At 36.8% G+C, this 22,087-nt stretch overlaps 1 protein-coding gene across 4 annotated transcripts in view; it reads right to left on the reverse strand.

The window, feature by feature from the left end:
* Positions 1-285: 285 nt before the first annotated feature.
* The window catches only part of TBPH (TAR DNA-binding protein-43 homolog), a 29,333-nt gene continuing 7,531 nt past the window's right edge, over positions 286-22,087 (reverse strand). The window contains exons 2-5 of one of the 4 annotated variants that reach the window (XM_053771109.2): positions 7,185-7,241; positions 4,291-4,460; positions 4,048-4,188; positions 286-3,892 (exon numbers count right to left, since the gene is read on the reverse strand). In XM_053771109.2, the coding sequence (XP_053627084.1) occupies positions 3,119-3,892; positions 4,048-4,188; positions 4,291-4,460; positions 7,185-7,241 (1,142 nt within the window). In that variant the 3' untranslated portion in view covers positions 286-3,118. Of the gene's footprint in view, positions 3,896-4,047; positions 4,189-4,290; positions 4,461-7,184; positions 7,242-22,087 lie in introns of all 4 variants that reach the window. The other 3 variants (XM_053771033.2, XM_053771271.2, XM_053771188.2) reach the window with 3 other exon arrangements.

Raw genomic sequence — 22,087 nt, forward strand, 5'->3', positions numbered from 1 at the left:
GAAGTCCAGTTGCTTGTGATAGCTGGACTTTTTAAATTCCATACGATTTAACACTTTTCAATGGGACTGCTATAACAACAGCACTAATTTTTATAATTATGAAAATTTTAGTAGACACCCAAACAAGCCTATAATTAAAAATTAAACAGCACAACCTTTATAATTTTGGATGATACTACGGAGTGGTTCTAGTTTCAACATTAACACACAATTGTTGGCACTTTCTAACCGAAACCAAGTCTTTCACAATAGGACAAAAATAAGGTATAAGAAAACTAAAGGCCATCTGGCTGTGAATCGTTTATTAAGACAGAGCACTCTAGCAATACAAACATTCACAATCACGCCCGAAAGGACAACAGTAGAAAGCACACAAAGTTCTTGCATTTCAAGCAGCCTGAGAGCACTTGCTTCAAGAGGGTCCATTTTAATCTCAAGTGGGCCTACCTGATACAATCCTCAGGGCCTTTTTGACTTTTCACATTCCATCCTATTTATGGCAACTCACTCCTGTCTTGCAACATTCACTAAAACAACTTTACAACATTGGCTCACAGAAACCATTCCTGGCCAGATTTCATAATTCATACATTTTGTCCAAATTTCATCACTTAAAAATTCCATGTACCGGAAACATTCCATCATGAATACATGCAGATGTTAAGTCATACTGTACTTTCAATCTTCACTAGGCCCTAGCACTAACTACTGGGTCCTTCCCATCCATTAGTCTGCTGTGTGACATCCCCCTTCAAAATATTTTGTTACAAGTTAATGATGACACTTCAATGAAATTACACTAGTATGCCATTCCTGGGAAAAAAAAAAAAAAAAAAAAAAAAAAAACATGGAGGTCTACAAATTTCGTTCACACTAATATAGCTATAAAGAAAGCTCCATGCCCTATTCAAGGAAGGCTTTTTTTTTTTCACACAACTCTAGTCACCTTACAGCAGGACATACACTTTTGTACCCTCCTAAGTATTTTTAAAATTAAAAACTCACAGCGCACACTTTTCATAAAGAGCCCGTATTTAGTACGTGTACACCTCGTATATGGGTGAAAAATTCTAAGAATAATGTGAATAAAATCTTGGGTGAAATGAATGAAAAGAAATAAGAACATTATCATGTTTGTAGTTAGCGAAACTACTCTTTATCAACCGTACTGAAATACACTCATGCAAAAAAACTCAAACTTAATATTCTTTCACTTATGACTGAGAAAGATCCTGTGGTAAACACAAGGCCTGCTTGTTAATCGTACGTGGCTCTATCATACCTTCTTTCATAGCGTGCCAGAGGAGAGCAGGAAGGATGTGGAATATCAATGCAATTCCAATATAATCTAGAACTATGCAGAAAATATAAAGATGTTTAAACAAACTGTCAAACATTGTAGAATCGAGATTCAAACCTGCCAGACAATCTTATGTAACTAAAATAAATGCCACTTTAAACGATGACCACAGTCAAAGCATTAAGATTTGATGCTCGAGTCTAATATGATGATGACTGCCTTCCTGCTTCCAACCGACCAGCACTTCTTACCACCATGCTCAACACACAGACTTTGTACTGTGATTCCCAGGTCAGTGACCTTGGCAACACCAAGAGGGGGGTCAGGTGAGGTCAAGGTAGTAGTTGCCCCTTCCCAGTATATGTATATAAATCTATTTAAGTGAAGCAGATTTATTGCCGTGAACAGATTCACAGTTTGAAACTGACAAACTTTTGCAATTCTTATTTCAGTTTCAAACAAAAAACATCTGCAGCATAATTAAACTTTCAACACAAAATTCCAGTAAAAATTTAGGCCATGAGATTACTCTCCTAATATTAAATTTGGGCAGTGCTCATTGACAGAATGCTAAGCAAGATGTGTTGAGCAGGGAATAAGGGGCAGAGTCTACACAAGGCCAATGAGACTCGTGCACTTTTTCTTTTTAAAGAGATGCACACAAAGTATTAAAATAGAGGCCAATGCTCATATAGACTTTCAAAATATATTAATATATTGCATTGTCACACACTCATAGCTTGGCCTTCCTAGTCTACACACTCAGGGCTTCCTCGGTCACACCTCACACTGGCAAATATTGAGTCTGATTAGAGTGAGAAACATGATAACTTGTGAAATTATCAGCAATTCCAAACTTTTATCCATTAAACACAGAACTTCTCCCTGAATGTATGTGGGGAAAATGATCCATGAGTAACTTCTGATGAAAGGAACTGCTAACAGTCTCAATCTTTTAAACAAACGCACACTATATACAAGACTCCTGGTTCCACACTGTTCACAAAAGGCGAACAGCTAAGCTATGGGGTAAGCAATAAAGTGTGACCTTAGATTACAATGGTGTTGTGAAGCAGGTTGGAAATCAATTGTCAACTGTAACATTAATATAATAACAGCGTTTCATGAGAACGGTATGGAGCCAGGCTCATGGTACTGATTGCCTCAGATCCTCTCCACCCATCAAAGAAGTGCAATAAATCCAGTGAACCTACGTTACTGGATACCATTACTCATCTCTGAAAGGTCTAGAGGGCCTCTCTCTCGCGCAACTGAGACTTACACACCCATTGAACCGACTGTTTTGCACGGCCCTGGCATTGGCAAGCTCTGCCATCCACACGTCCATACCACTCTCAGTACAATATAGCTGTCACACGGTTGGTCACTTTCCTTCTGGCAAGGTTGCCACCACCCATGCCCCGGGAGGCTACACGCAGCAAGAGAGGAGTGCCCTTACAATCATACCATGTGATCAAACACTGCTACAACATTCAGGGCCAAGTACTTGGGCCCCAGCACCCACCCATACGTGATCACACCAAACGATACACACTAAGCGTGAATATTATTCATTATAATTAAAGTGAATACTTTCCTAAAACTAGAGCATGCTTCAGACAAGGGAAGAGGGAGTGTTGACTTGACCCACACACACTAACACCCCTGAGCCACCCCCTCTGCCTTTGCAGGCAGGTATTAAAGAATTTACTTTACAGCAGACACTCAGTTGATGTAAACTGTCTTACCAAATCATTCTACTCGTCATGGCCTGATGTCTCATCCACTCTTCACCCACCCAGGTCTGCCACAACATTCTTACATATCATACCTATTGTACTCCTTCCTGCTCTGAGAAGGGCCCCAAGACCCACCCTGCTGACTACCATCTCCCCAGCCTCCACCTGAGCTACCAGTTCCCCAACTGCCATGACCCCCTCCCCCTTGATTAACTGGAGGAGGATTGCTAGTAGGTCCTCCTTGACTGGCCTGCCCTCCCTGGTTGTAGCCACCCGGTGCTTGGGAGCCATCTTGGTTCTGCTGCTGCAGGTTACCGAGGAGACCCCAGCTGGCCTGGCTAAGAGCAGCAAGCATGGGCATGGTCAGTGCCCCCATATTAAGTGGGTTAACATTTTGTCCCCCACCTTGCCCTCCCTGTCCTGATCCTCCAAGACCTAAAGAAGTACCCAAGGCTGCCAAGTTTGGCATTTCCCTGTTCCCACCTTGATTCCAATTACCACCATTATTCATTCCCTGTCCATAGCCACCCTGCCCATAGCCACCCTGACCATACCCTCGCCCATCACCCATGCGTCCACCACGCCCAAAAGGTCCACGGTTGGGGTCACTCTTGGGTGCAGCATTTGACACATGAACAGATGTGCCTTTCACTATATGATCCTCACCACAGAGAGACTGAGCTACATCAGGATCTAAGAACGTAACAAAGGCAAAAGCCCTGAATGGCTTAGGAATGAAAACATCGGTGACCTCACCAAACTTGCTGAAGTATTCTCGCAGATCATCAGCGCTAATGTCTTCAGTGCAACGGCCAATGAACACTTTGCTGTTCACCTGCTGAATTTGTCCTTCCTGCTGGAATATGTAAGAATAATATGGATCAGATCATGTTAAGAATTACATTGTAATTTACGTAATTTTCAGATAAATTATAAAATATTCTGGAAATTTACAGACATTTGTACTATTTTAACAGACATTAAAAAATAAAGTTAACGAAGAACTACCTTTGAATTTGGGATCTTGACATCACAGAGACGACCATCAATCATGTGACGCTGTGACAAAACTCTTACTTGCGTCTCGTAATTACCAAATCTGATGAACCCAAATCCTTTGCTTTGACTGGTCTTTGGGTCTTTCTTAACCTGCAAATGCACAAACAATTACCACAAAAATAACAAGAAAAATAAACTAAATTAAACTAAGGCAAAATAAGGATCTACATAAAGCCAAATCAATTAACCCACCTGTGCCATAAGAACTTCTCCAAATGGCTCAAAGTACTCGCGTAGTTCCTTTTCAGTTGTCTTCCAAGGAAGACCCAAGACAATCAAATCTGAGCATCGCTGTTTGCTTTCCATTCTCTTCGTTTTCGACATGGAACTCTCCAGATGGTCATCAGATTTGCGTTTGTTTTCTGACAAATGGAGGAAAAAAACCTTATTGGTAAACCATGTCACACAATGTTATACATATATAAAAGCTACTTCTTTACTTAAAAAGCAGAAACCTGCACCTAGCTTAAAATACAGTATCTAAAATTTTAATGCAAAAGCTAAGATACCTTCCCCAAAGGTAATGATTAAGAAGTAATGTATACCGTGGAAAAGCAAGAATGTTCACAATGATTGTTCTTATTAAATTTGGGTAAACTAGGTAAAATAGGAAATTTACCAGACTGTAGTAAAGTTAAATCATCTCCCCTCCCCATTACTAGTCTTAAATCAAGGTTTCACTATATTAAACACTACACATCAACACGTGTCAACAATCTTTTCTGAGAAAAAAAAATGAAAAGGCTCTGAAATGCCAAATACAAGTTATTAAATGCTAGAAAATGTCTGTTTTAGTGTAGAAAACTATTTCACACTGGCCATTCAGCTAAGAAAATTTCACCTTCATTGTAATTTTTTTGGCTTAATGAAGCTTTCCTTTATAGGACATTAGGTAATTTTAACTAACAACCAAATCACCCAGCCATAATTGCCAGTAATAAGAGCTCCGAAGCTTTTCCACATGTAAGACTGACCCAGTCTATTATCTACAGCAAACTGGTAGCATGACTAAGGCATTATCTGAATAGTTACGCTCTTACCAAGCAAGATTACTAATTACAAGAAGGCATTTCATTTTTAACCCTTATTTCTTTTAGGTTATCTTTCATCCACTTTCACATGCTGTTGTCATTCTTTTATTCTGACAATTAGTGATTGACCTAAGCTGACAAGCACCAAAATACAGACATGCATAACTTTCATGTTTCAAGCACTCACCCTCAAAGAAATACAGTACTTAACAGTCAAGAACCCATTCAATTAAATTTGAGAAAATAACTTTCAAGCATGTTTAAACACTCATAAAACTAAAGTAACTGAATGTTAAATATGTCTGCTTTATCATTCCACACCAAAGTACAGGTATATGACAAGCACACTGGGGACAAAACTAGTATGCATAAAAGATGAGAATTTAAAAGCCTTAAGAATCACTTTCCTAACTTTAAAACTTATAACAGTCTGAAGAGTACTGCATTTTCAAGTATTTTTTTAATTAATATATTTCAGGTATATCTCATTAAATACCAATGCCTAAAGCTTAAGCTTCTTTCCATCACTGGTGCTGTAATGCATAATCCTGGAATCCACAGACTGTAAGCCATAGAGTTCCTGCACAATCTTTTGAAGTTTACATTGCTGTATTCTAGGTTTTAACCCTTTGACTGTCGCAACCCCCAATCCTGAGGCATCTCCTGGTGTCGCAAAAATTAAAAAAAAAAAAATTATTTTTCTTATGAAATGATAGAGAATCTTTTCCCGATTGTAATGACACCAAAAAAACGAAAATTGATGGAAAACTGACGGAATTATGCTCTCGCGAAGTTAGCGACCTCGGCGCTGTTTACAAATCGACAATTTCGCCCACTTTGAGCCCTATTTTTGGGTAATTCCATTGTTCCAGTCGCCCAAACTCATAGCTATTTCTTTAGAACTCAATTTTTCTATCGATTGAGTACAAGAAACTGCCCATTTACCGACTTCAACTACCTAATAATGTGGTCAGAAATTTGCAATTTGGCCAATTTCACAAAAACTAAAAAATATGACAATTTCAAAATAAGGTCCAGAATGAACAATGCAGACATTCCTGGCTCTAAAATAACATTTTCTTTGCTCAACAGTCATGTCTCCAGGCCCCTCTGATATTACTCTTGCTTTCATTTTGAATTTTTATTCAAACAAAAAATAGAAGACTTACTATTATGCAGACTACTGCAATACTGTAATAATTGTATAAATAACATCAACCCATTCATGACTGCATATTAGAATGGCTAGTTGGACATTTATTGGACAATGGCATCATTTGTTTACTTTTGAACATTGGCAAAAATCAAACATTTCCCCTACTTTGAGCTCCATTTCTAGGTTCTTTTTATAGTAAAATCAATCAAAATCACCTCTATTTCTATAATATGTTTTCCATTCTATCAAATGAGACCAAGAAAACGAGAACACAACCATAAATACTATACGAAAATAGACCACAAATTCGGCATTTTAATTAAAAAAAAAAAAAAAAAAACCAGGTCAGAGTTTTTTCTCTCTCATTATGCACTGCGTGCTCCAGGATTTTTTTTATATGGTGCACACTGACCACACAGACCCATTCTCTCACACGTGGGCCTACCAGCTTTCTCCTGCTTGATTTGAAGCCGCTAGAATTTATGAGTATATATACGTCAAACACGGTACCCCATAAGACGTATATATATGGCCGCAACAGTCAAAGGGTTAATTAAGTCCCAGGAATCCTGACCCTCAAAAAGATCCTAATCATGTCACTAATATTTTTCTTCTTTCAATGACAATGAGTATAGTACCAAATACCTTTCACCCACTCATCCTACATTATTCAATTAAATGCGTTAAATTAGACATACTCCTCTGAAATATTCAAGTAACAATTTTGAATAGGGTATTGTATTTAAAAAAAACTTTTAAAATGTATTGCACTATAAATATTATTGTCAATTTGTCAAAATACACATGAATTTTGGCTAATGCCTATAAAATAATGTAATTATAAAACACTGAACTCATTTCTGTGAGTAAAAATACAAAAATATAATGGTAGCACTAACCATATGATTGGCCAGACAGCGACAGAACTTGGTCGGCCCCGGTCCCACTATTATAAACTGGTAAAGAAAACCTTGCAATTAAAAGGCTTTTTAACATCTACAATAACTTATGTATAGGTAGATTACATTATTTTACTTTAATGTTCTATGACAATAGTAATCAAAAGATGTCTGAAGATTGCAGAAACTCTTACGAGGTGGATTACAAGATTGCATGGCACGTTCTTTTAATATTAAAGGCTACATTAATCTCGCTAGATTTGGAAATTCAAAACTGTACAGGATTTAAGGGTAAAACCATTTACACTCAAGAAAGCTCTGACTATAGAGTAGGGAAATAGATTTTTTTTTCTTCACATGCTCAATTTAGATGACTATTTTTTCCTTAACCAAAAACAGTGGGAAGGAGGATGGGGGGGGGGGGGGGTTACACAACTTTACACATTCCTTTCAATGGAAACTAGGAACATCACTTGAGAAACATCTCTTATTTGAGCTATAAATTCTTGCTAATGCAAATTCACAATTTCTACTGAGGAGGAAAGGGAAGGGAGAATAACATAAAAATTGAAAAATGGATTTAACCACAATCACTCACTCACTGTCACACACACACACACACACACACACACACACACACACACACACACACACACACACACACACACACACACACACACACACACACACACACACACACACACCTTCAACCCAAACATCTGTTAATACATTCACACAAACCTTTCCATTCAGGAAGAAAGAGTATAATACTACAATGTGATAAAGAGCTGGTACCAAAGTCAGCTAATGCAATGGAATAAACTTCTAACCCTGCTGTGCACGCGCGCACACACACACACACACACATACGCGTGCACCCACCCACACAGGCAAGCTGAAAAAAAAAAAAATACATAATCATACCAAGTTAAAAGGAGTGCCTGCATCCATAAAAGTACAACAAAGTATTTTAATACTGAGGAAAAACAGAATAGCTGTCACTGCATATCTGTGAGCTTCCTTATTTGCAAGCTTTGATAATCAATTTTCCTGTTGAACAACCTGAAAATAATTTGAATTAGACTAAATTTTTATCTTGGTACCCCTCTTTTCAGGCTTACTACAGGATCCTTTGAAGTGTAAACTTAGCCAAAAGGCTTTATTCAAATTATACTTGATGACTGTCCAGCCGAAATCTTTATTCTGGCCATTCTTACAAATACCAATATTAACCCTTTCAGTGTCGGTGCCATTGTATATCTGCTTTGAAGCCAGTGTTGATCACGTAGTATTACACCATGAACTTAGCTCACTCAGACAAGCTGTGAACTGTAAATCTGAACATTGATAATGTGTGTATGCAGTAAGTGTGCACCATATAAAGAAAATCCTGCAGTACGTAGTGCACGAGAAAAAAAAAGGCATCTCTGCCGTGTATTTTCACATGGCTTTTATGGCAGTATTGATAGAATGGAAGATATGTTACAGAAATAGAAATGGTTTTTGATTAGTTTCAGGAATGAAAGTAGCTTGAAATTGAGCTCAGTGAAAATGTTTGATTTGTTGCCAATATTCCAAAGTACACAAATTACGTCACTTGTCCAATAAACGCCCAAATGGCAAGTCATATATACATTTATAAAGGCACTGATATTTATACAATTATAATAATGCAGTAGTCTGCATAACAGTAAATTTTCTATTTTTTTTTTTTGTGAGTAAAAATTCAAAACTGAAGGCAAACATAATATAAGAGGGACCTGGAGACGTGACTAAGTTATAGAGGAAATGTTTATTTAGTGCCAGGAATGTCAACATTGTTTAGACTGGACCCTATTTCCAAATTGGTAATTGTTGAATTTTGTATGCAACTGGCCAAATTACAGATTTCTGATCACTATTGGATAGTTGAAATGGGTAAATTAGCAGTTTTACTCAATCAATAGAATAGACGGAACGCTATCAAAATAGCCGAGTTTGGTGGACTGGAACAACGGAATTGGCCAAAAACACAAAGCGGACGAAATCACATATGTAAATATTGCAAGGACCACTGAGATCATAATTCTGCAAGTTTTCCATCAAATTTTGTACTGTTGATTTCATTACCCTCAGAAAGTATCATTTCACTTTTTTTTTTTTAAATTCTTCGACCCTGAGACAAAGTTTAACAGTGGGGGTCTCGACACAAAGGGTTAACCAGGGTTAACCACAGTGGACTGTGGCCCGGTGGCAAAGCTCTTGCTTAACCCTTTCAGGGTCCGTGCCGTAGTTCTACGGCTTTGAGTTGAGGGTCCAAACCGTAGATGTATGCCATGAGCTCAGCTCACTCTGATAAGCTGTGAGTGGTAAATTTGGGCCTAGATATGAGACTACATCGATGTGGTATGTGTGCACCACAAAGCAAATCCTACAGCACAAAGTGCATAATGAGAGGAGAGAGAGAGAGAGAGAGAGAGAGAAAAAAAAAAAAAAAAAAAAAAAAAAAAAAAAAAAAAAAAAAAAAAAAAAAATAACGTAATTTTTTATTAAAACTGACTTTGCAGTGGTTTTTTTATAGTTGTATTTGTGATTTCCTGGTCTCATTTGATAGAATGGAAGATATATTCAGAAATAGAAATGATTTCAATTGCTTTTAGTACAGGAAATGGCTTTAAACCGAGCTCAAAGTAGCAGAAATGTTAAATTTTTGCCGATGTTCTAGAGTAAACAAATGACCTCACACGTCTAATACATGCCAGCTGGTTGGTCTAATATACGTTCACAAATGTGGTAATATTATTTATACAATTATTACAATATTGCATAACAGTAAAACTTCTATTTTTTTGTTTGAATAAAAATTCATTATGTGAATAAAAAATCAGAATGGAATTCATTTGTAAAGCCTGAAAACGTAGCTAATGAACAGAGGAAATGTTAGTTTAGTGCCAGGAATGCCTGCACTGTTCATTCTGGACCCCAATCTGAAATTGGAATATTTTGAACTTGGCATTACATTGGCCAAATATCCAATTTCCAATCACTATTTTGTAGTCGAAACAGTTGACTTGGCGATTTCTTGTGCTCAATCAATAGAATAGAAGTAATACTAGTGAAATAGCTAAGAATTTGGTCGACAAATAATGTAATTGGCCTAAAATGGGAGAAAGCCAGCAAAATCGCCAATGCGTAAACATCACCGACATCAAAATTAGCGAGAGCATAATTTTGTCAATTTTCCATAAAATTTCGTACTTTTTGTTTCATTACCTTCAGAAAAAGATTCTCTACCATTTCACAACAAAAAATAACAATTATTTTTTGAAAATTCTTGGACCCTGGTGCATACTTTGAAATCTGGCCTCTGGACCCTGAATAGGTTAACAAGCTGAGGGTCCAAGTTAGATTCCCAGAAAGGGTGGAAACATTTGGTGTGCTTCCTTACACCGGTTGTCTATGTTCAACCATCAGTAAAAATGGGTACGTGTGTTAGTCAACTGGTGCGAGTCACATCCCGGGACATAACTGACCTAACTTGCCTGAAATGCTCTGCATAACAAGCAGCTTTCTATAGAGTATTATATCATTGATATCAGCGAGGCCTGTATACCTTGTGCATGTACTTTTAGAAATAATAATAATTATTATTATTAAGGATTAATATTACATGCCTCGTCTCGCAAAACTAATTTTTTTTACAATATTTTACTTGTGACTCAAGTTTGCAGGACCTCAAGGGATACAGTTCTCAAACCTGAAGGGACCAATATTTACAAAGCATTTTTAACAGCAGCCTAGTTCCTCTGCCTTTACATTTATCCAACTTCTGTTTATTACATTATTTTCTAAACCAATGAGGGATTTTGTCTTAGGGCTGTCTGAATTAACACTATAAAAGACTAATAAAAAAGGCTAGACCCAAAGGTCATTCAGTACAGCATACAAAAAGGGTGCTGATAATAGGAAAAACTTTAAAGGGCAAGCTCATTTACAAAAGGAGGAAATTACTATGTACAGTACAGGACTAATAGTGTCCAACAACTTGTTACAATTCTTAATAAATCTGCACTTATTATTCTTACCCCACTTCACGAGAAGTACTGCACTTCTTTGTTTACAAAGCACATGATTACAGGCAACTTTGACAAATTAAGATGTAACCAGGGATAATTTAATGTTAGGTTTTACTAACTTACTGCACAAGTGCTTCCTATATTCTTTAAGACTGTTGGAGCTATGTTGGAAGTAGTCAGATTTGATTTTTTTTCAGTTTAGAGCAAGTTAAATGCTCACCTTTACAGACAAAATCTAGATACAGCATGTTACTATTACCTTGTTTTCCAAGAGCTGTAATCAAGACCAGAAATGAGGCCTTGCCAACAAATTTCAGTATAACCTTGGAGTCATCTACTTCATTACAATTTTATATAATAATGGGGCACTGCAGTAAGCCTAGAGGTTCATGTAATACAGGTCCAACTCTCACCCAAGTATGTCTATTCTTGTACACATTCAACCCATTTTCAAATGCTAGATTTGCTATATTTGTACAATAATCATTAGGCCTCAAGCTGGAATGATAGTAATCTCAGACTTTCAAGTTGTTGTAATAAAGTTGGTAGAATTACTGACAATATGTAAAGTAAAAGGACACAAGTGCAACTAATGTGACATTTATTGTGGCAACATTTCGTTGATAAAGCTCCTGGAGAGTGAAACGTTGCCACAATAAATGTCACATTAGTTGCACTTGTGTCCTTTTACTTTTCAAGTTGTTGATTGGTCAGAACATTTCCCTACCAACAAGAATTCTCCCACAAATTCAGAGAAATTATTGGCACGCACTAACCTAAACCTAAATCCATATTACTATATACCTAATGTTGGACAGCTATTGATTAAATAAGCTTTTAAAGTTAGGGTATATAGTGTAATTTTTTGCAAAAGGCAACTGTAAAGTAAATTGAGTTTTGAATGCACTTTTTTCAACACCTACAAAAAAAACTGCACTAGGTAGAGCTTTATAAGAGCTTCCTATAATTTAGCTAGTCATTGAACTTTCTACCTGGATAACACTGCTGTTGGTTACATGAAAAATGTGACCTCACCTGACAAACCCAAGTAAATCTTTAAAATAAGTTCTATATACAATATGAACTTACACTGATAACAGGAACAATAGAGCATGGGGCATGAAGCACCCGAGATTAGAGGGTAACTAGGGATTATGGATTATCTAAGGGAAACTGGCTACTTTCCTGAAGCAAGAGCCCTTCACCAGTATCAAGATCCAACCACCTTACAGGTGCTGGTTTACACATTCAACTTTTCTTTGAAAAATTAGAGCTCTGCATTTCTCTCTGCTAAAATGCATTCAATTAATTGACCGGCAACGATTTCAGTTAAAATTATCTGAACTAAACTTTGCTCCAACACAATTTCTGTGAAATGAACCCCACATTGAAAAATTTTACCAAAACATATACAGAGTTTTGGCCACCTCCCAACTTGAACAATTATGCAAGTATTATTTTAAGTGATCTCTTAAGTGAATTTTTGGGGGTCTGAAACAGACTAATCTAATTTACATTATTCCTTGTGGGAACAAAGTTGTTCGGTAATGGCACTCAAACAGCTTTCTGGAATGAATTATGGCCAAAACTCAGGGTACAACCATACAGTAGGGACCCACTTTACGGCATTCTGCTAATACGGTCATTTCAAATTATGACCAAAACTCGCTACACAGCTCCCCCCACCTGACTTTCTAATACGGTCACCGCGCCCAACCTGGTTTGTTTACATTCTCCTTGAGATCCGTAAGCACTAAGTCTCTCCATTATGTCTGGAAACTCCAAAATTTCAAGTGTTTTTAAAAGTTATTTCATATTTTATATTCACTGATAATTATACTTATGTATACCTGTACCTAATAAACTTACATACTGTGCTGGTGTGCAGGTACACAATAAAAATCAATGTCTTATGTCTCGAGACGTCATATTAGTAATAATAATCACAGTCTCGTTTAAATGTTGTATATTACGTTAATATACACATTTTCATTAATCCATCTATGATATTTTTTCAAAATTATATAATAAACATGATGCATAACATACATGATAAATACACCCTACAGTAGAATAAATAAACAAATATGAGATGTGGTAGCAGATGGCTTGCACAAGTGATGCCATATTAGAAATGGTAATAATAATCTCCGAGTCTCATTAAATGTCGTATATTACATTAATACACACATTTTTATTAATCCATCTATGATATTTTTTCAAAATTATATAATAAACATGATGCATAACATACATGATAAATACACCCCACAATAGAATAAATAATCAAATATGAGATGTCGTAGCCAGATAACTTGTACAAGTGACAGCAAGAATAACTTTAATCTAACCTACGAGAAAATGCGTTACTGGGGGAAACTGTAGAAAATTATTCCTCGTATGTATGTATGTATTCATGCATGCATGCATGCATGCATGCATGTAAGTTTATTCAGGTATACACAAATACAGTTACAGATTATCATACATAACAGCACATGTGTAGAGAACCTAGGATAACCCAAAAGTCAGACAGTGACTTATTTCCATTGCCTTCACTCACAGCGTCATTTCTTCAAAAAATGGTGTTACATGAGAATGGGAGTGGTGGTCTTTATTTATTCTACCACATCCATGTAGAGAACTTTTACACAAACCAGACATGTACACTTTGTTTATAAAACTTGTGTTCGCCTGGTTTGTTTGCATAACTCTGTGCCTGACTTCTCTCATGTACTCATTCTCTCATTTATTCGTTTTATCTCGTTTACTCACCCCTGACCCTACATTAAGACTACAAATATTTTAAGGTAAGTAATGAGTGAACTGTATATGCATTTTATCGCTCTGGGATGCTTAAATATCATAGAATAGTATGTGTAGGTGGGGTGGCCTGATATGGTAGCCCGGCTGACTACCATACATACCACACTTGATTTCTTACAATAAATACTACTCATCTCACCCTAATGAGTGCACTATGTGTGTATTGTACTTTATTGTTTTTTGATGCCTACTTCTATTGCTAACTTAATATATGTTAGTGTAAACTTGTTATCAAGTATTTGTATGCATTTATAAGGGGGAAAAAAGGGTGTTCCACTTTACGGCGATTTCCGCTTTACGGAGGTAGCCTGGAACCTAACCTGCCATATAAGTGGTGCCCTACTGTACACGTTTTACAACTATTGACACCAAGATATCACCGTTTTCCCAATTCTTTTTTAATGTTTAAGACTTGTGTATCTGCTAGAAAAATGACAGGATGAATAATGAGAACCTTCAAAAGTAGGGATGACAATTCCATGATTACACTCTTCAGATTGCTCATTCTATCTAGCAGAAAAGTACGATAAAACACCTAAATTACTGTCAACAGTTTAAGTTCTTCGATTTGTATTCCTTGGAACACAGGCGAGAGATACACAATTACATTAGACCATTATAATACAGATTTACTTGCCATGTTTTGGTTGTTACACTACTGAAAAATTGCAGCATAATTTTATACAACATTTGTTAAAATTAACTTAACATGGTTCCGTTTATGTTTGGGAAAATTTCCCAGACTCAGGCTGCCGCCTGGATGTGGGCAAGACCAATGTGTCAGTGGGGAAGACCCACCCCCATCCCTGCCTTCATGAACGAGTGTCCAGTACAATTGTCTCCTAGGAACTAGCTTGTTCTTGTGAATTGTGTTTTGAACTTTTAATCACCATGTCTTGTATCTGCGTAAGTGTATTGCTGAAAGTGGTAAGAAAAGGTTTAGGCACTAAGTCTTGGTGTTACAAAGAAAATAAGAGATATTAGACAAGAGAGCCTACAGCCTTAATGAAGCGTTAGTTTGCACAATTAAAAAAATGGATGTAAATATAAGAGTGTGTAATGAATATCCCAGGATGTCATCTCACTGACTTACTGTTTTACTGACTTACATGGCATGACAGACTTTCACTGAAGAGGACCCCGACAAATCTAGAAGCAGGGCTCTGAAATGGTGTCTAGAGCAGTTGATGCCTTACCATTGGTTGTTTAATATACTTAAGGGTAAAACAGGCCAGAAATCCAATACAGAATTACGCACACTCCAGTACAACCATCGACTTCAGTACCAGAACCTCTACCATCCACCTCAGCCTATCAATAAGGCCACAGCACAACTCTCCTCTCATCTCACAATTATCAACAAAACAAGCCACAATTTAAGGTAAGAAATACTATTATTTCTGTTGCATTTGTAGTCATAAGTAGTAACATAATACATCATGAGAATGAACAACAATTACATATTCACTTTTATTTTTGTAAGATATGTATGTACACTAGTTTCTTATGTTAGACATGTTTACAGGTGCTTGAGCACTTCAAATGCAGAGGAAATGCTTAGCTTGACATTGCTCCACTTAGAACATACAGTACATATATTTATTTTTTAATATAATTGTCGAAGGAAATGTATAATAAACTTTTAAAATACTGGCAGGTGGCAGATGTATGGGTATGAAAAAATGTGCATACAGAGGAACCCCTGCTTACGAATGCCCCACAATGCAAACTTTTCAGGACACTCGTTCAGTCGATTTTTTGCTTCTGGATACGAACGCAATTTCATGTTGCGTAATTCCCCCCTCAAGAGAGGTTCCTTAAATATTTATTTCTTTGCAAAGGTTCCAATGTGTGTTTACATATGACTAGAGCAAAGAAAGCCAGGATCATGCCAGGCATTTAGGGCAGAATTAACCTTATACTTAGACTAAATTCTAGACAGGTGAAGAGTGGTAGTGGTTACCAATGTTTTGCTGATCGTGGTGCCAACTACTGGCAGCCTTCTGAATTTCTCCTTACTGTTATTACATATTACTGTCTATTAGTCATAATAATTATTATTGTTAGTATGTACATGGTGAGGGGTTCTATCTAAAGAATTTTATATGTTCCAGTTCTATCCCCTCCCCTCACACAAGTGCTTCTCCATTATAGTAATAATAATAAATAATATATAATATAGTATATAATAAATAATATATAACACAGGTCTGCCATCACAAATCCGGCAATCAGTTATTCGGCACTAATTTTGGCTAGCATAATTTCAAATTTCCAGGGTCGCCACACCAACCTGCTGGTACTGTTTGGTGGCACTACTTGCTGCACAAGTCATTCCAATTTCTTTTTCTCCATTTATTGTTTTAACCTGCTTACTTTTAGCCCTAGCCATGGTTCCAATGAATAAAAGAAATGCTTCTCATCATGCAAAGCACCTACACAGTACATTATCCATTAAAGATAAGATGGCTTTGAAGCCACTGTCGGTTGCCATGAGCTCAGTCTCATGAAGCAGGAGAATATGCTTTATTATGCTAATATCAACACTACAGCTTATTTGCCCATCACAATTGATCTAATATGACATAATAAACAATATAAATAACATAAAACATGTTAAATACTCCAGAATGAATAATATTTGGCATAACACAGAGCAGTTCGATGGAGGTATGAAGAGGATACGGTATACAAATGCCATTCTCTTATCCCTGTCTTGGGGGCTTATATTAGAGAAAACGGAATGTAGCACATAGCTAACTGTCATATACACTCGTACTGCACCATAAACCTGAAACAAAAGTTATTTTCTCTCTATAGATTATCACACATAGCAGCATATGTGTAGAGAACCTAGGATAATCCAAAATGTCAACGTGGTTTATTTTTAGTACCTGGCTTGGGTTAGCCATGTATGATTTTTGGTAAAAAATCCATTCCCAGCCAGGGTAGAAACATTAGGCGTGTTTCTTTACACCTATTGTCTATGTTTACCCATCAGTAAATGGGTACCTGGGTGTTAGCCGACTAGTGTGGATGTTATCCTGGGACACTGACCTAATTTTCTTGAAATATTCTGCATAACAAGCGGCTTTCTATACAGTAGTATGTCATTGATGTCAGCTAGGCCTGCATACCTTGTACATGTACGTGTAGTAAATTATTATTATTATAATAATAATATTTTCTCAGTTGTTTGTTGGGTTATCTTATTCAAACTTGCGCAATGTATGATGGAAAGATACTTCTTCATGTACACCAAAAATGAAAGAAATCAGACCTTAAATAGTGGAGTTCACTTCTCGGCCATTAGCGGCAGCTTAGCGGTATATTTTTTTATGGTTATGGTTATATTCTCATTTTTTCGGTCTCATTTGATAGAATGAAAGATATTACATAAATAGATATGATTTTGATTGCTTTCATGACGAAAAGTACCTTGAAATTGCGCTCACAGTAGCAAAAATGTTCTATTCTTTAGCGAAGCTCAAGAGTAAACAAATGACGTCACCGTCCAATACCTGTCCGCCTGCCAGTCCAATACGTAGTCATGAATGGCTTGACATTATTTATACAATTATTACAATAATGCAGCAGTCTGCATAACAGTAAATCTTCTATTTTTTTGTGGAAAAAAAAAAAAAAAAAAAAAAAAAATTCCAAATGAAAAGCAAAGCGTAATATAAGATGGGCATGTATCCGTGACTAATGAACAGTGAAAATGTTATTTTAGTGCCAGGAATGTCTGCATTGTTTATTCTGGATCCTATTTTGAAACTGGCATCTGTTGAAATTTGTGTGAAATCGGCCAAATTGCCAATTTCTGACCACTTTATTGGGTAGTTGAAATAAGTGAATGGGCGGTATCTTGTACCCAGTTGACAGACTAGAAGTAAATAAGTATATTCAGGTATACACAAATACAGTTACATAGATTATCATACATAGCAGTGTATGTATAGAGAACCTAGGATAACCCAGAAAAGTCAGACAAAGTGACTTAATTCCAGTACCTGGCTTGGGCTTGCCACATACGATTTTTGGTAAATATTTTTTCTCGGTTGTTTGTTGAGCTATCTCATTGAAACTTGGGCAATGTATGATGGAAAGATGATTCTTAACGTACAACAAAAATAAAAGACTGACGATAAATAAGGGAGTTCACTTCTCAGCCATTAGCCGCCTCTTTGCAGTATATTTTCGTATGGTTTTTATGGTTGTATTCTATATTTTTGGACTCGTTTGATAGAATGGAAGATATATTACAGAAATAGACATGATTTGATTGCTTTCATGACGAAAAGTACTTCGAAATTGAGCTCAAAGTAGCGGAAATGTTCGCTTTTTGCCCATGTTCAATGAACTGTGCAAGTTAATTTTATTAAGTGTATTTTAACCTAACCACTGTAATTCTCCAAACTCGGTAATCCGGCACACTACAGGTCCCAATGATGCCGGATTTGTGATGGAGGACCTGTATAGTATATATATAATAAATAATATAGCACATAATAAATACTATATAATATAGTGTATAAATACTATATACGTAATATAGTATATAAATACTATATAATATAGTACATAATAAATAATACTATATAATATAGTACATAATAAATAATACTATAATATATAATAATACATAATAATGTACTATAAAAATTTTAATAGACAACTTCGAAAGGCCACCACTAAATGACAGTGAATACCACAACAATGCAGGAGTGGTTATGGCCGCCTCCACTTGTCACAATACATGTACAATGGACCCCCGGTTAACAATATTTTTTCATTCCAGAAGTATGTTTAGGTGCCAGTACTGACCGAATTTCTTCCCATAAGGAATATTGTGAAGTAGATTATTCCATTTCAGACCCCCAAACATACATGTACAAACGCACTTACATAAATACACTTACATAATTGGTCGCAATGGGAGGTGATCGTTAAGCGGGGGTCCACTATTTTATTCATTCTAGAGTATATATCAGGTTTCTATGTTATTTATATTGTTTATTATGTCATATTAGATCAATTGTGATAGATAAATAAGCCATATAGTTGATATTAGCATTATATTGAAGTGCATTTTACCTGCCTCAGAGCAGGAATTCCACCGGAATGGATTAATGGCTTTTCAATTAATCGAAGAGAGTAAAACTGACAGCATACGAACAAGGTCACAGAACAGATTAAGTTCGTATGCTGAGGTTCCATTGTACTAGTGTTGGATACGGTTTAACTGAACAGTTAAAACTACCAATTTGGTTTCTAAAATAGTGCAGCCAGCAGTAACAGCCTAGTTGATCAGGCCCTGATCCACCGGGAGGCCTGGTCATGTATTAGAAACCTTTCCTGCGAGGACTGAGGGCGCTAAATCTGTACTCTAGAAAGGCGTAGAATTATGGGGGATATGACTGAGGTGTATAAATGGAAAACAGGAATACAGGGGATGTAAATAACGTTCTAAAACTATAGCCAAGACAGGATTTGCAGCAATGGTTTTCAGTTGGAAAAATTGAGATTTGGGAAGGATACAGGAAAGCACTGGTTTGGCAAGAGTTGTGGACGAGTGGAACAAACTCCAGAGTACAGTTATAGAAGCTAAAACATTGTGTACTTTTAAAAATAGGTTAGATAAATACACTAGTGGGTGTGGGTGGGTGCGAGTTGGACCCGACTAGCTTGTGTTGATGCCGAGCTCCTTCCTTAACCCTTAAACTGTCCAAACGTAGATCTACGTTTTTTCAACATTTGAAAGTAAAAAAACGTAATTTTTTATATTTGAAAGCGTGTAAAAAAGACTTGGATCTACGTTTTTCTACATTTGAAAATGTAGAAAAAACGTAGATCTACCTTTGGAGCACTACACATGTGAATGTAGATCTACGTTTGGACAGTTTAAGGGTTAATAAACAGGAATGTTTTAGTTCCAGGAATTTCTACTTTTAACACTGAGTTTTTTAAAATGCACCAAATTCAAATTCACCAACTTATCGAGTTCCTTGCACTTCATAGGTATGAAAGGGATGCTACACATATGCGAGTGGGGGTTATGGAGAAAAAGGTGGGGGAGAGCAGAGATGTTTGAGATGACAAGATGGGGAAAACAGTATTGTATGTGCAAAAAGGGGTTGGAACCGAGATGTATCTAGCATAGGACAGAAGACCTACTGCAGTACCTGTCCCTTCTTAATTCACATTGCAATGTTTTGGTTAAGCAGAATCATTCTGGAAAGAATACTGGAGATTCTACAAGCTCCCAGTTTTCTTGGCTATCTGTATTTGGATCGATGAAGCAACCACTCTCCTTCAAATGTCTAACGTACATGCGTGCATTATTATTTGCATTATCTCAGCATTAACAACTACTTTTTCTAGATTTAACTTTTCCAGTATCACACGCCAACCTACAAAAAATAACCTAGTACACTATTGGTCACACAACACCAAAACAAATCGGCATTTTGACGATTTTTTTCTGCTTGCCTGCAAAATATGCAACCCAAAATTCCAATGCATAATATTTTTAATTAAATCCACAATTATACAAAATTGCAGGCCAGCCAAGACTCAAGATTTGAATATACAATTTGAATAAAATAAATAGGCTGCTGAAGACATTGAATTTGTACTCTGGAATTATGTAGAATCAGGCAGGATATGACTGAAGTGTACAAATAGAAAACAATTATGAAAACAAACATGCCGATATCAAGAAGAGATCAACAGTAACGGATTAAGTTTGGAGAAATATAAATTTAATAAGTACAGGACTGGTTTGGTATTATAAAAAAAAAAAAAAAAAAACACCAAACTGATTTGGCAATACTTGTAGTATAATTCAACACTCGCAGGTAACAACTGCAGGTAGCTTTAAATATTGACTGGACAAGCACACGAGAGGCATGGCTGGGTACAAGGATCTGCCTAGTATTGGCCTATAGGCCTACTGGAAAGGATGTAAACACTAGGATATTATACTGGAAAAATTTCTTTGAACCTTTTTATCTATACAGGATTTTACTGCTTGACAATGGGCCGACAGCAATGTCCTTCCTTTAATTTGCATAACCAATTATGCAATGTACAGAGGCTGTAGTGCTGTAATGTTACAATCATACAACTAGTGGGCTATGTTTTATTAACTGAAAAGCTAGTATAAAAGAATTAGGCAATGAGCTATTCTGCTTAAACGTCATATACCGATCATTGTAGAGTTTAAATGTAAGGACAAAGCTAGAACAAAAAACTGCAGAAAATATGAAGGTGGTTGATAGTGGCGAGGGAGGAGTGGCGGTGCAGGAGTGGTGAGGAAGCAGTGGCGGTGCAGGAGTGGTGAGGGAGCAGTGGCGGTGCAGGAGTGGTGAGGGAGCAGTGGCGGTGCAGGAGTGGTGAGGGAGCAGTGGCGGTGCAGGAGTGGTGAGGGAGCATTGTATGTCCGAGATCGCTTGAACTGTTGCATAAAAACGGGTATTAAGTCTGAAGTAACACATACAGAGTGTTTGGATAGAATTTTCAGAGGGGCATGAAAAATGATTTTAGGAGTGATATACCGTCCCTCAAACTTAGATAGGGACCAAGGGAGACTACTATGGGAGGAAATGGTTAAGGCCACAAGGCACAATAATGTAGTAATTCTAGGAGACTAACTTTAGTCATATTGATTGGAATTTCTTGACTGGGAATTTAGAATCATAAAACTTCTTAGAAGTAGTTCAGGATTGTTTTTTGAAGCAGTTTGTGACAGAACCTACAAGGGGAAATAACCTGCTTGACTTAGTTATGGCAAACAATGAATCCCTTGTTAATTTAGAAATTTCAGAGGAACTGGGTGCTAGCGACCACAAATCAATTACATTTAGCATTGAATGGAAGTACGATAGTAGCGATAACTCAGTAACAGTCCCAGATTTTCGCTTAGCAGAGTACGATGGGCTTAGAGAACACTTATCTGTTGACTGGGGTAACGAAGTGAGCTATCAATATGACAGTTTTCTGAACACTATACATGCTGCT

This window comes from Cherax quadricarinatus, chromosome 2 (assembly GCF_038502225.1).
Source record: "Cherax quadricarinatus isolate ZL_2023a chromosome 2, ASM3850222v1, whole genome shotgun sequence".
Lineage (NCBI taxonomy): Eukaryota > Metazoa > Arthropoda > Malacostraca > Decapoda > Parastacidae > Cherax > Cherax quadricarinatus.